The following is a 14,530-nucleotide window of genomic DNA, read 5'->3' as shown; positions in this document are numbered from 1 at the left end:
GAGCTGGTCCACGAATGCAATATTCCACCACTCACCCATAGCCCCTAACTGCGCAGGCGCGGCTGACGGGTTCTCGTTGTGACGCCAGAGATCTCCGTTGTGACGCGAGTCACGGCAAATCTCCCCAAATGCCCCTCGCCATCCCTCTTCCTACCCCATCTCTCTCCTCTTCACCCTCCCTCTTCTTTCCCCACTCCCTCCCTCACCTCTCCTTTCCCCTACCCTCAGTCATTCCCTCCCTCTCTCCATAAGCCCTCTCCCCTCCCTACCCCCCTTGACGTCATTGTGAGGTGGAAGCTGCTGTGTTTTGTAAAACTGAGGTTTTTTTTTTAATGTAAATGTGATCCCATTGTGATGTCATTGTGGGGTGGAACACTGCTGACAGGCAGTTTATGTAAATGAGATCCTATTGTGATGTCATATGCTGTTAACGGGCAGTGCAGATGGAGGAGATTTTTGTCAAAGTGGTTTTTGTAAAGATTAAAATGTGAATAACTTGTAAAATATACTATCAATCTGAACGAAACTTGCCACAAGACACTCCAGGACAATGGTGAGTAAGGTGGGCTTACTCGTGTACCGTTTTGGCATAGTTTCAGGATCACACTCATCATGCACACTCACGCTGGTGTTGCTGCAAGATTTTCACTGCACCCGTGTCTCATCATACTTGTGCTTATGACAATAGACTTTACTTCACTTGAGATTTCCAGCATCTGCAGATTTTTTATTCTCAAGGAGAGACTCTGGAAATGGTTCTAGTTACTTGATCTCATGATTTAAGTACTTCGTATGACTGTTGCATGAACAAGAAAACATAACCTGGGCAGAGTAATTAACTGATGATGGAGAGTAGTGACCAGCATCAAGTCATCATCCTGGAATCTTCATCGCTTGGACACACTTGAAGGATTCCAAATGCTGCTCCTTAAAAAACAATTCAACAAAACCATTTTTGATGGTATTTAATTTCACCCTGTCCATCAGGAAAATAAAGTTAGTTTTTTAGGATTCTGGGGTTATTGTGGAGACATAGATTGGCAGCGAGTCAGTCACAAAGTCCCCAAATATCCACAGCTCTTCGGACAGAATCAATCACTTCGTCCTTTTCTTCCTGTGCAGTCTGTGACTGTTCTTGACCAGGCCCTTGAACTGCCCGCTCACCTTGGCTTTATTCCTGAAGAGAGAGCAAACATTTATAAGCACAGATTCCAACCTGGCAGTAAATATTGGTGTGTGCCTCACTGTCTCCAGCAACCCAGATTCCGCTTTCTGCTGCATTCGTCCTGTGACGTGTGCATTTCATCCCAGCGATGTGCCAGTTATTACCCACAATAGATGTTACCTACAGTGCATGGATTATGAGTGATTTGGGGATAAATGATGGGGTAGTGAGAGGATAGTTTACAGGAAAAGTGGCAAAATGGGATTTCTCAGAGCAGGCACAGATGGAATTGGCTGCTCCACTGTTGTTAGCAAACGTCAACGGCAAGCCCAGTAAGTCCAGTGTGGATGCATCCTGAAAACATCACACGCCTGCCCCAACAGTCAGTACAATGCACCTGTCCCAGTATAGTCAGCACATCACACCTGCCCCACAGTGGAGTCAGCACATCACACCTGCCCCACAGTGTAGTCAGTCCATGTGACATCTGTCCTAACTGCATGTTCCCAGCACACACACCATGTCTGTCCTGTGGGGTACATGTCAGAGCATTTCAATGTGTGGTCAGTACGTTCAGTGCGTGGTCCCAGCACGCAGATGTGGCCAGGCGTGCCCTAGTCTCACCTTCTGTTCAGCTGGGATTTGTTCAGTGGGACGTAGGCAAATGGGTCGGGTTTTCCTGTCCGTTTCACATCCCCTCGCCCTTTCTGAAAGTAGACGTGAAAGTGTTAATTAGTTTACGATGACAAGGGACCAAGGAAACTGTATGACTAAAGATAGGACTAATAAGTGGATTAACTGTCACTGATTCCTTACATCCAACACGGCTTACACTCACCATTGCTCTATATTCGGCACCATGATCTTTATTTTTCTTCAAAGGTCTTGGTCTGTGAATCCCAGAACCTCCAGCTAAAACATTCAGAAGTTAGAAGTTAGTGTTGAAGAACATGCAGTTAAACCTCAAAATAGCATCTTATCATTATAACCACAATTTCCAGAGCCACAGGCTGCATTCGCCTTTTGAACCCATTCACAGCCCCGCAAAGCAACGCTCAAATCAAATATACACGAGCAGACAGCCAGGGAGAGGGACAATTCTCAACTCACCTTGATAGCCAGAATCGACCTGCATCTCATCACCATCAGCACTTTTAAATCTTTGCTTCTGTCCAGCCTTCTATATGGAGACAAATTAAAACCAATAATTAACATTCTTGACAGAGATCACAAACGTGAAGGGGAAGGAAACATGGTTGGAGTTCAAGAGTGAGCGGGTCGTAGTGAGTGGGGAGAGAGAGACAGAGTGGGAGCTGGGGGGGGGGGGGGGGGGGGGGGGGGAGGGAGAGGGAGCGGGAGCGGGAGAGCAGGGGTGAGCATGCGGGAGAGCAGGGGTGAGCGAGCAGGAGACCAGGGTAGAGGGAGCGGGAGACCAGGGGAGAGGGAGCGGGAGAGCAATGGGGAGGGAAGGGACAAAGGGTTGTGTATCAAACTAGATTGACCACTGGAGGGCGCTCATGAACTGCAAAAACACTCACACTTTTCACTCCAACTTCTTCCAAAATGTCACCAGCTTCATCCTCGGGGTCTGAAAAACAAAGACACTCCCATCAACACCTCGTTCTCAGCCCCAGGTTACCCAACACAGAGATGCCGGAGGGTATGGGAGCGGATGCCAGGGGGAAGGAAGCGGGGGCCCGGGTTGGGAGTGCTGCAGGGAGGGGTGGAAGTGCCGCGTGGGTGGGTAAACAGGACACAGGGCGGGGACATGCCCTGGGGTAAGGGAACGAGCGCTGCAAGGGGGCTGGGAGGTATCAGGAAGTTCACCGTTGTTGGCTTTTGCTCGGGGCCCTTCAGCGATGACCAGCCGGCCGTCCGCCGCCACGGTGAAATCGTGCTTAATGTCCGATCTCTTTCTCAGCTCCGGGTTGGTTGCTGCAAAGACAAAGAAAGACTCAGTGGATGAAACTCAACTTGGGGAGAGGAACCTACCCAAGCAATGGTGGCCAACACCATCAGCTGCCACCTCCAGCCCTGGCCATGATCCCACGTACCCAGCAACCATTGTCAATCGCCTCAGTAACCTATACCCTCTATTTCTTTATTCCCTTACTCTGGGAAAAAAGACTGTGCATTCACCCTGTGCAAGTAGAATAACATTTTAATTACGCTTGGACAGATGCACGGATAGGTCAAATGCACGCAAATGAGACTAGCCCAGAATGGACAAGTTGGACAAAAGGCCTATTTCGAAGAAACCACCTGTTCCTTTTCTCCAGATATGCTGACTAACCCGCTGAGTTACTCCAGCTTTGTGTCTATCTTCGGGCCTCTCCATTTTGTACAGCTCTATGACATTTCTCTACCCGCAGTCATTGTATCTCATCCCACCGCATCCTCTGGCAGCAAATTCGAGATTCCAACTACTCAGAACCTTTCCCCTCAGAACCCCTTTAAAACTCATCCTCTCATAAGTATTAAAATTTAAACCTGGCCATTTAGTCGGTGTTAGGAAGCACTTCTTCACAGAACGGGTGGTGGAAATCTGAAAGGCTTTACCCTCCAGAACGGTAAAACCCAGGGTCGGTTCAAAACTCAACATGTAAAATTATCGGCTAAATGACTTAGAGCTTTTGTTTATTGAACCGAAGCATCAAGTCATGAAGTTGTACAGCACAGAAATGGGCCCATCAGGTCCATGCTGGCCTTACTGCCCATCTACAGTAATTGTGTTAGCCTGCAATGGGTTCATATCCTTCTGTGCTTTGTCTATTCATGCCTGTATAAATGTAGTGAACGTAGTAATTGGATCTGATTCCATTACATCCTTTACTCCCAGAAAGTCAAGCCCAGCCAATCCAAAATCTCAACATAAATAAACTCCACGAGACCAACCAACATTCAGCAAATTCTCTTCTGCACTCTCCCTGCTGTAACCACATCATCCCCATAGCATGGTGCCCAGAACTGCACACATAACCAGGATCGGACGTGCTCTTAATGATACAGCAGACTCAAAGATTCATACAACAGTACAGCACAGGGCAGGCCAATAGGCCCACAATATCTGTGCTGACGATGATGCCAATTTAAATTCCATATCTGCCTGCTAGTGGTCTTTATCCCTCCATTCCCTGCCTGTTCCTGTGTCTGGCTAAATGCCTCTTGAACGCCACTATCATATCTGCCTCCACCATCACCTCTGGTATGAGAGTCGGTATGTCAAGGAGGACTCTCTCTAACTTCTACTGGTGCGCAGTAGAGAGCATGCTGACCAGTTGCATCGTGGCTTGGTTCGGCAACTTGAACACGCAGGAGTGGAAAAGACTACAAAAAGTAGTAAATGCTGCCCAGTCCATCATCGGCTCTGACCTCGCTACCATCGAGGGGATCTATCGTAGTCGCTGCCTCAAAAAGGCTGGCAGCATCATCAAGGACCCACACCATCCTGGCCACACACTCATCTCCCCGCTACCTTCAGGTAGACGGTACAGGAGCCTGAAGACTGCAACATCCAGGTTCAGGAATAACTACTTCCCCACAGCCATTAGGCTATGAAACTCAACTCAAACAAAACTCTGAACATTAATAGCCCATTATCTGTTTATTTGCACTTTATCTGTTTTATTTATTCATGTGTGTATATATTTATATAACGGTATATGAACACACTGATCTGTTCTGTACTCATGCCTACTATATTCTGTTGTGCTGAAGCAAAGCGAGAATTTTGTTGTCCTATCTGGGACATGACAATAAACCCTCTTGAATCTTGAAATATTTATGGTTCTGTTCTGTTCTTACCCAGCACCCTCCGCGCTACTTGTGGATCGAGGAAGTTGAGCGGTTCATCATCTCCACCCTCTTTCAACCAAGCTGGCCTCTTCTGCACTTGCCGCTTCTTCACGTCTTTCCTCTTTTCCTCAGTTCCCTCATCATCAGAATCGGTCTCGAGCAGAACATCTTCAATACTAGAGAGAAATGGGAAAGGTATGACACATGCAGGGACAGACCTCCCCCCTGCCCAGAGCCATGCCCAAGCTCTGGTCCACATGGGGGAAGCACGCAGTACCCTGTCCTGGTTATTGGGGGAGGGGAACATCCTGTGTCTGTATCTGGGAGTCCAAGGCAGAGCATGCAAACTCCACACAAGCAGCAACAGAAATCAGAGTCAAAGCCAGGTCTCTGGAGCTGTGAGGCAGCAGCTCTTCCAGTTGTCTCGCTGTTCCATCCTTTTTAGTTACATAAACTGCAGGATGCAGTTTATGGTGAGAGGAAGCATTTTCAAGGGTGTCCGAGAGGTAAGAGAGTGACTGTTATCTGGAACTCACTGCCAGAGGTGGTGATAGAGGCACTATGTTTGAGGCACTTAGAAACAGGCACTGGGCAAAGCTCAGAAGGATATGGACTATGTGCACGCAAGAGCACTAATGTAGATGGGCAAAAGAGCCTGTTTCCGTGCTTTACCACTCTATGAACCTCTCCCTATGGTGGACTCTCTATGGACTGGGTGAGGTGCACCCCTCTCATGCTGGGGAGTGGCAGTTTGCAATACCCAGCAGAGAACAAGCCTCTGTGCACACGAGTTGTCCCGTTTAACTTTGGTCAAGTGTTACCTTCCTCACCATCCCATGCCGAGGGAGAGTGGGTCAAAAATAATTTTTGCACTGAATGTCCGGGTAGGCAACTCAACTCACTGGCTAGAGTTGGCCAGGACTTGGTACGTTGTAGGCGCGTTACATGTCAACTGTTAGCAAGGCACGTTAGAAATACAGCCTCTCTCATGCTCTGGCTGTAGGGAACATCAGCTTCTTCGAGGTGCACAGTCCGCCACGCACTGTTGCTGCTCACCTGCCCCTGGATTGTTTCGGAGTTTCATCCTCACTCTCCAGCTCACTTGCATTACGTTTCATGGTGCGCAGCCTCTTGTTGCGCGCCTCTGCTTTACGAATGTTCACCAACACCTTGTGGTACTCCTCGGCACACATGCTGTCAATCATCTCAAACCTGCAGCAGTGGGACGAGAGAATGTGTTGGGAAGTGAACGAGTGTTTCAACGATTCTCCTTCACAACCCTAATGCAGCTTCATAGAACCAGAGTCACCACGTTGACACGCCTCCAAGACATCAACACCTCCAGTTGACCATCGACAGAAGATAACTCAGTACGAGTAGCGATTGGATGTGTCCAATCAGATACTTCTGAGGTGAGAATAGAATGTGGGAAGGGCTACGACTGCTGTGTGTTTGTTCATGCTGTACAATAGATGCCTCTGGCCAACTGCTGCCAAAACAGGCAAATTTGTGTGCTGACAACATCTCCTAATTATTAAGTGACAGTTATCATCAACATCACTATCACGCCTTGCAAAGTGTCAGAACAGGCTGCTGAAGCAACCTCTGAATATTATTAATATAGAGGCAGGCAGATTCTCGTTAAGCTGGGGGTGAAAGGTTACTGGGGGTAGGATGGTGATCACAATTTGATCAACCATAGACTTGGTTTACTGGGGAAATACGAAGCATCGATGTTGACACCATTCCTCAACTTGTCCAACTGTGGAACGTTGGCCTAGAATAACTTCACAGGGACAGTGAGAAAATGCGGCACCTTTTTACCAGCAGCAAGCTGTTTGTAAAACTTACCCAAACTTGCGTATAAGTTTTGTGAAAATGTTCTTCAACTTTGTACGGAAGTATCGCCTTGTGTCATCCCGCATGCTGCCGATACTCTCAACCTGAGGGCACAGAATGTAAGCGTCTGAGAGGCAGCAGGAGGAGGAGGAGTGGGTTGCAGGAGTCTGCGGGGAGAAGTTCTGTGGACGACAGTGTTGACATGGGGCCGAGACGCGGTTGTGGAGGGCAAGAGAGGAATGTTGAATGTTCAGTCACACGTCCAGGGCAGCAGGTAGCGAGTCTACAGGGTCGCTGTGATTGGACCATGTCAGAGGTCACAGGTCATTGATCCGACAGTACTTGGGCTCAGAGGTCACTGATTGGACATTGTGGGGGTCACAGATCATTGAGATCGGACAGTGCCTGGGGTCACAGGTCAATGATCGGATTGTGCCCAGGATCAGTCCATTGAACGGACAGTACCCGGGGTCAAAGGTCACTGAGCGGACATTGCTGGGGGGGGGCACAGGTCATTGAGATTGGACAGTGATCCCACAGGTCACTGATCGGACTCACCAGCAGCGGGAGTTGCGGAGCCAGTCCACTCGTATCCATGACGAACAGAACTACTTTGATGAGACTAAGTGCTGACTTGACCACATCGCGAGTCTTGGACTGCAGCAACAAGCAGATGTTCTTCAGCAGATGCTCAATGGTGGCCACGTCCATCTTATCTAAGGACGAGACAGACAGCTGGAGTCCTTGATCCCTTTAGCACAGGCTCCGGGGGATGCCTACATTGACCCTGCATAGCCGCACCCTCCGCCCACTATCTCCACCTTCAACCCTTTCCTGGAGCTTTTATTCCCTTTTATATGGAGCTCCTCTGGACCTCTGCACCAAGCCCACTTCTCACATTAAGTGTCTACCAAATGCAATGAAACTGCAATGTCATTCCAGTTTCATCACTCAATGGCTCTTTGCTGCTCCTGCCCACTTTTCACAAGAGAAAAAACTTGTGTTGCTTTTATGTTTCTCCCCCCACCCCTCACAAAACCATTTGCTGATTCTTAAATCTTTCCAAGTCATTTGGATCAGAACTACTTACCACATTTTAGAATATTTTAGGGTTGACTAATGAGCTGTCCAAACAGTAATAACGGTGGCATATTGAACTCTTTCTTTGATGCTTGCCCTTTGACCCATTCCCAGATCTACCCAGTTTTATGTAGATAAACTCTCGATGGGAGTCAGCAGTTCCCGATTAGAACTTAAGCTGCTATTGCATGTATCTTCCTTCCAAACAAATAGTGTCTACACTTTACTGGGCTGTGAGCAAAACCTCGCTCATTAATCTGCCCATCCCATAGTTGGTTCTGAAACATGGCATTGCAGGAAACTATAATCAATGTCTTCATCTCCACTAAATGCTGTGAATAACCTTTCCCAGTTCTGTACCTTTGAATTCGAAGACCAGGCGAGTGAGTGCAAGGACAGTGCAGCTGATCATGGTGACGGAGCCAGTTAAACCCGCGTAAACCAGTGCCAGGTACTGAGTAATCGCCTCTGCAAAAGAAACACACCACAGAAGTAACATCACACCAAATGTTTTTATGAATTTCTCAAACTGAGAACAGAAAGTTGGATTGGAGTTTTGGTTTGATTGTATTTATGTATTGTCATTACTTGGGTATCCTGCAAAACAAAGCTTTTCACTGTACCTCAGTACACGTGACAATAATAAAGCTGAACCCAAATGCATTCAACCTCAGTCTGAAGAAGGGTTTCGGCCCAAAACGTTGCCTATTTCCTTCGCTCCATAGATGCTGCTGCACCCGCTGAGTTTCTACAGCATTTTTGTCTACCTTACATTCAACCAATCATCAGAATGTTCAGTACAGACACAGTTGCCCGGAAGGCCCAGCTTGCCTGCCGGAGACTCGCCCACCTCAGACAGAGGACAGGGTGATCAAGGCTGATCAGTGCCAGGCTCTAAGCTGAGTGCCGGTAAGAGCCAGTGAAATCCCTGACATCCAAACTACCCAACATCTGACCTCAGGCATAACAGCCCCCAAAATGGGTTCTGTGGAAATCCTGCTCGCAACAGGCCCACCATGGCATTCACAGAGCACCAGCTGACCAGAGATCCCAACCCAGTCCCACCCTCTCCTCACCCGACACACCCTCTCACCCAGACCTACACTCCCTCCTCCCCCAGTCCCCTCCTTTCCTCAGTACCTCCCCCCCCCATAAACTGGCGATGAAAGACTCACCTTGTCCATCGCTATGAAACTTCAAGAAGGCTTGGCCGATCTCCACCAATAAAGTGTAGCCATTCCTGCGTGCTCCAATGGAAACCTCTTTCATGCAGATTATAACCTACAGGATCAAGAGTTTCAGCATTAAATAAGTCTGTCAAACCCCGATTACCTGCCCTAGAAACAGTCAGCACCTAAACAGAACAGTACAGCACAAGAACAGGGCATTCAACCCATAATGTCTGTGCCGAACATGATGCCAAGATCATCTATTATTGCTTGCACATAATCCACTTCCCTCCATTCCATGCACATCAATGTTCCCATCAAATCAGACCATCGCATCTGCCTCCACCACTATCCACGGTAGTGTTCCAGGCACTCCCCACCTTCTATGTAGTAAGCTTGTCCCACAGATCTCCTTTAAACTTTACCCTACTCACCTTAAAACTCTGCCCTCTAGTATTTGATTTTTCCCATGCTGGGGAAAATGGTTCTGTGTCTACCCTATCTATGTCTCTCATAATGAAGTCCTTCCATTTCAATAGCACCGATATATGACAGAAATACCTCAAGTAAATTTGCAGATAAATCCCTTTCAAGTAAAGTGACTGCTGGTCGCTGGGGTAATGCTGCAGATTAGTCAGTGATTGATGGTGCCAACAAAGTGACCAAATCTGCTTACCAGAACTCAACTGGTCTCATGTAATCTCTAAAACCAGGTCAATGGGTGAATGCAAGGCAGAGTACCGCAGAGTGGAGCTGAGAGCTGGAGGAGTTAGAACGCTGGGTGGAAGGACGTCCTACCTCAGGAAGCAGTGCTACGATGAACTCCTGATGTTCCACAGAGAGCTGCTTGACAATGTGAATCAGACACATCAACCTTGGCTGGGGGGAGAGAAAGACAAACAGCAGTGAATAATGGAGTGTGCAAACCAGCTGCTGCCTCAACAACCCCATCACACACCTCGCACAGCTACTCACCCTCTTTGCAGGGGATGACGCAGATTTGAGAGATCCCAGCAGTGTCACCTTCAACCCATCCAAATGCTTGTGAACAAACTGCCTGCACGTGTCCTGCGTGCCCCCACAGATAACCTCGAGGATTCGATAGGCCTTCTTCTGGATGCTGTGGTCTTTGCTCTGCCACAGCAAGAGGTCCCAGTCAGATCACACAAACAGAAGGATCACACAGGCAGTCCATTAGGTGGACCACAGACCTATCATTTTCTCACAACCATGTTGTTTCTGGCACCACGTATTGTCACAAGGATCATTACAAAACATGCCCATGGTTCTTTTAAGCAGAAACCAAACTTCAGGACTTACCTGCAGGAATGGGAGTATCATCTGGTACATTTGATCCATGCTGGTTTCATCGACCAGTGGGGCCATTGCTACCAGCAGGTCCATCACCGACAGTCTGCAGTAAGGGAAGTGTAAATCTCCATTAATTTAGGCCCAGGGACTTTACACATACTCCTTAACTTTTTACTATTTCTCTGAAATATTATCTCAATTTTAATGATGAATCCTAACCACTATTTGACAAAATAACACTGCAATACACACAGTCAACATTACCCACTGATGCAGTCAGATGCAATGAGATGTCAAACACGATGTGGTAGCGTCGGAGCCTCAAAGTCTGGCCGTGAACGAAGGGGGACTTCAAATTCCTGGGTGTGCATATTTCCGAAGATCTCTCCTGGTCCCAGAACACTGATGCAATCATAAAGAAAGCACATCAGCGCCTCTACTTCCTGAGAAGATTACGGAGGGTCGGTTTGTCAAGGAGGACTCTCTCGAACTTCTACAGGTGCACAGTAGAGAGCATGCTGACCGGTTGCATCGTGGCTTGGTACGGCAACCTGAGTGTCCAGGAGCGGAAAAGGCTGCTAAAAGTTGTAAACACTGCCCAGTCCATCACCGGCAGTGACCTCCCTACCATCGAGGGGATCTACCGCAGTCGCTGCCTCAAAAAGGCTGGCGGCATCATCAAGGACCCACACCATCCTGGCCACACACTCATCTCTCCGCTGCCATCAGGTAGAATGTGCAGGGGCCTGAAATCTGCAACATCCAGGTTCAGGGACAGCTTCTTCCCAACAGCCATCAGACTATTAAACACTTCAAACAAACTCTGAACTATAGATTAGATTAGATTAGATTCAACTTTATTAATCCCCTTATTCAGGGGAAATTCTGATGTCCTTGCAGCACACTAATAAAAATACAACATAGATCCCAAAAAGAAGTTCAACACAAAAACATCCCCCCACAGTGATTCCCACTGTGGGGGAAGGCACAAAGTCCAGTCCCCATCCTCTTGTCCACCCAAAGTCGGGCATATTGAGGCCTCCACAGTCACCACCACGGCGCCCGATGTTCTCGCCGGGTGATGGTGCTCCGGCGTCGGGAGAACCCCCAGCGGCTTGGGGTGCCAGGAACGGTCGCCTTCCCACCGGAGACCGCGGCTTCCAAGCCAACAGACCGCGCCGGACGGAGCTCCGCACACTGGCGATCTCAGCAAGAGATCCCAAGCTCCGGGATGTAAAGTTCAGCGTTGCAGCTGGCCGCTCCACAGAACCGCGGCTCCACAATGTTCTTATCGGCGGTCCCAGCATACTGGAGTTCCAGCGCGGTGACCCAGGAAAGGCATCGCCCGCTCCGCAATAGCGCTCCAGCGCTGCGCCGCCGCCAAAGCCGATGTTCTGGCCAGGTCCCCTCAGGGAAACGTCGCTCCAGGACCCGCTGGTAGGCCGCAAGGACAGGTCGAAGTCGCTGCTCGGAGGAAGGCAACCCCTCCGACCAGGTAGGGACTCGAAAAGCAGTTTCCCCCTTCCCCCCCACCACCCCCCACACATAAAAAGATTAGGCCCCCTGACTGCACACTCAACGTACTAAAAATAATAAAAAAGAAGGGGAAAAAAACGGACAGCTGCAGGACAGGCAGCCGTTCAGGACAGCGCCTCCTCCGACTATTGCACTTTATCTGTGTATTTATGTGTATATATATATATATATTCTATGGTATATGGACACACTGGTCTGATCTGTATTTATGCCTACAATATTCTGTTGTGCTGCAGCAAGCAAGAATTTCATTGTCCTATCTGAGACACATGACAATAAACTCTCTTGACTTGACTCTTGACTAAACTATGCCCTCTCGTACCTGACATTGAAACCTGAAGAAGGGTCTCGACCTGAAACATCACCCATTCCTTCTCTCCAGAGATGCTGCCCGTCCCGCTGAGTTACTCCAGCATTTTGTGTCTACCTTTGAAATACAGCAGCTCTCACCAGCTTCACAGGGGCACCTTGGGGTGAGCAATAACTGCTGATTTACCCACTGACAGGCACCATCTCCAAACTGAACAAATCTAACGCCGCTGGCCCTTCCATTACCTTGTGAAGGCTGAACTATCCGATTTCTCCAACTTCTCTTTGGCCTTGTCCAGGAATCCACACACCAGCTGTGAGATGGCAGAGCAATACATCATACAGTTCTATGTCACCATGAGCACAATGAAGGCATGAGCACACTTAAGTTCCCCAATCATTCCAATAGCACCCACCCTGATCTTCAGCCACTGCTCCCACACCCCCAACTCCAGGTCTCACCATAACCCTCACAGCCGATCCGAGCTGCCGGCTACACAAAGCTCCCCCCTCTCTCAGAACCCCCAGCTACATGATCCCCCCCCCCCCACCCCTCTCCCTAAGAACTCCCCGCTACATGATGCTCCTCCTCTCTCCCAGCCACGGGATGCCCCCCCCCCCCCTCAGAACCCCAAGCTACACGATGCTCCCCCCCCCCCCTCTCCGACACGGCTCCATGACCTGAGTGAGGCCACAGCACAAAGCCCAAGCTAGAATGAAGAAAAGATGTTCACACTGGGCCCTGAGTCACGGTGTGTCCGTCCCATGCTGGGCCTACCTTCTGCTCCGCCAGGGTCAGGTACATTTTGATAGTGTCCAGCACAGGGAGTCGCTGGGCAGGGCTCTCCCCACTCTCCGGTTGAGTGCAGTAAACGTTGAACAGGAGCGGCAGGAAGTTCTTGGCAAATCGACTCACTTCCGCATGGTCTGCGTCTGGAAGAGTGAGAGGCCGTTTGACGGGTGAGACGCGTGAGATGCCTCCCCCCCCCCCCCTGCCCAAACCGAGCTCGGCGGCTCACATTAACATCACGACGGCAGTTGCCAACGTAAGATGAGCACCCTTCCCACTGGAGATGGGGGGGAAGAGTAGGATGGGAACAGGGTCCGGTGGGGGGGTGGGGGAACGGCTGTAGGGTCCTGGGGCGGGTGCAGGGTATTGGGGATGGGATGGGTGAAGGGGATAGGGGTAGGGCAAGGAATGAGGATTTGTGCAGGGTCCCGGGGGAGTGAATGGGTGGGGGTCCCGGGGTGGGTAAAGGGTCCTGCGGTGGCGGGGGGCAATGCAGGGACTTAGAGTGGGTGAGGGTGCAGGGTCCTTGGATGGGGGAGGGTGCAGGTTCCTGGGGTGGGCTGGTCTCGGGTCAATGGCTGGGCCTTCCCCAATCACTGACCAGTTAGTGAGGGGTCCACTGCTCCTGGATCAGCCTGAACCAGCTGGTAAAGGGCCACTCACCGTTCTCACAGCCTTTGCTGATCAGGGCTCTGAGAGCTTGGCAGACGGTCGGTCGCAAGTCCGGCCGGTCACTGATGGCCGTTCCCAGGGTCCTGGCAATATTTTTGAACGCCACAACCGTATCTGTGGGTCTGGTGCAGAATCCCGGCAACGTTGTCCATATCTAAACAAAGCATTTTCATTGACGTGACCAGCAAATGATCAGGACCGTACAGCCCTAATCCATCACAAGCGTATGTTGGGGAAACAGCCAACATAATTAAAGGTCCAGCTTCACCCCATCATTCTCTCTGCTCTCCCGCTATTCCCTCCTCTCCCCTGTCATTCCCTCTTCTCCCCTTTGCTATTGGGCAGAAGGCAAAAGCTTCAAAGCACACACCACCAGATTCAGGAACAGCTTCTTCCCCGCTGTAATCAGACGACTGAACACACCTCCCATAAGTTGGGCTGCAGTCCCGACCTCCCAACCTACCTCATTGCAGACCGTGCACTTTTTACCTGCACTTTCGCAGTAACTGTACTACTTTATTCTGCACTCAGTTTGTTTTCTCTTTGCACTGCCTGTTGTATTCGTGCACGGAGCGATTTGCCTGTATGTTTTTCACTGTATCTTAGTACAAGCGACAATAATGAACCTCTACAAATCCCAGTCAGGGACGAAATAAGTTGATACTAACCAAAGTTCCCTCTGGACTGTCCCATCATACACTCCCAGGACGCAAGCTATCCGTCAGGCACTCATTACCGGTCATCATGTCCCCACAACACGTGGTGCCGCGGACGTGCCGCTGCCCGCCAGCCCCGGTGATCGAGCGTCTTCCTCGCTGCCTGTGACAATGTGCACGTTGTCCTTGGCTGCTGAGCATTTGCCGG

At 49.7% G+C, this 14,530-nt stretch overlaps 1 protein-coding gene across 1 annotated transcript in view; it reads right to left on the bottom strand.

The window, feature by feature from the left end:
• Positions 1-949: 949 nt before the first annotated feature.
• The window catches only part of rrp12 (ribosomal RNA processing 12 homolog), a 40,543-nt gene continuing 26,962 nt past the window's right edge, over positions 950-14,530 (bottom strand). The window contains exons 17-34 of the mRNA XM_033034238.1: positions 13,658-13,820; positions 12,983-13,137; positions 12,451-12,518; positions 10,369-10,462; positions 10,024-10,182; positions 9,847-9,927; positions 9,055-9,160; positions 8,240-8,347; positions 7,358-7,515; positions 6,812-6,903; positions 6,017-6,172; positions 4,970-5,136; positions 2,993-3,100; positions 2,704-2,753; positions 2,276-2,345; positions 2,004-2,077; positions 1,790-1,872; positions 950-1,177 (exon numbers count right to left, since the gene is read on the bottom strand). Of these exons, the coding sequence (XP_032890129.1) occupies positions 1,096-1,177; positions 1,790-1,872; positions 2,004-2,077; positions 2,276-2,345; positions 2,704-2,753; positions 2,993-3,100; positions 4,970-5,136; positions 6,017-6,172; positions 6,812-6,903; positions 7,358-7,515; positions 8,240-8,347; positions 9,055-9,160; positions 9,847-9,927; positions 10,024-10,182; positions 10,369-10,462; positions 12,451-12,518; positions 12,983-13,137; positions 13,658-13,820 (1,974 nt within the window). The 3' untranslated portion in view covers positions 950-1,095. The remainder of the gene's footprint in view (positions 1,178-1,789; positions 1,873-2,003; positions 2,078-2,275; positions 2,346-2,703; positions 2,754-2,992; positions 3,101-4,969; positions 5,137-6,016; positions 6,173-6,811; positions 6,904-7,357; positions 7,516-8,239; positions 8,348-9,054; positions 9,161-9,846; positions 9,928-10,023; positions 10,183-10,368; positions 10,463-12,450; positions 12,519-12,982; positions 13,138-13,657; positions 13,821-14,530) is intronic.

Source organism: Amblyraja radiata, chromosome 15 (assembly GCF_010909765.2).
Source record: "Amblyraja radiata isolate CabotCenter1 chromosome 15, sAmbRad1.1.pri, whole genome shotgun sequence".
NCBI lineage: Eukaryota > Metazoa > Chordata > Chondrichthyes > Rajiformes > Rajidae > Amblyraja > Amblyraja radiata.
The sequence above is the reverse complement of the archived record's forward strand: the minus strand, read 5'-3'. Positions and strand labels throughout refer to the sequence as shown.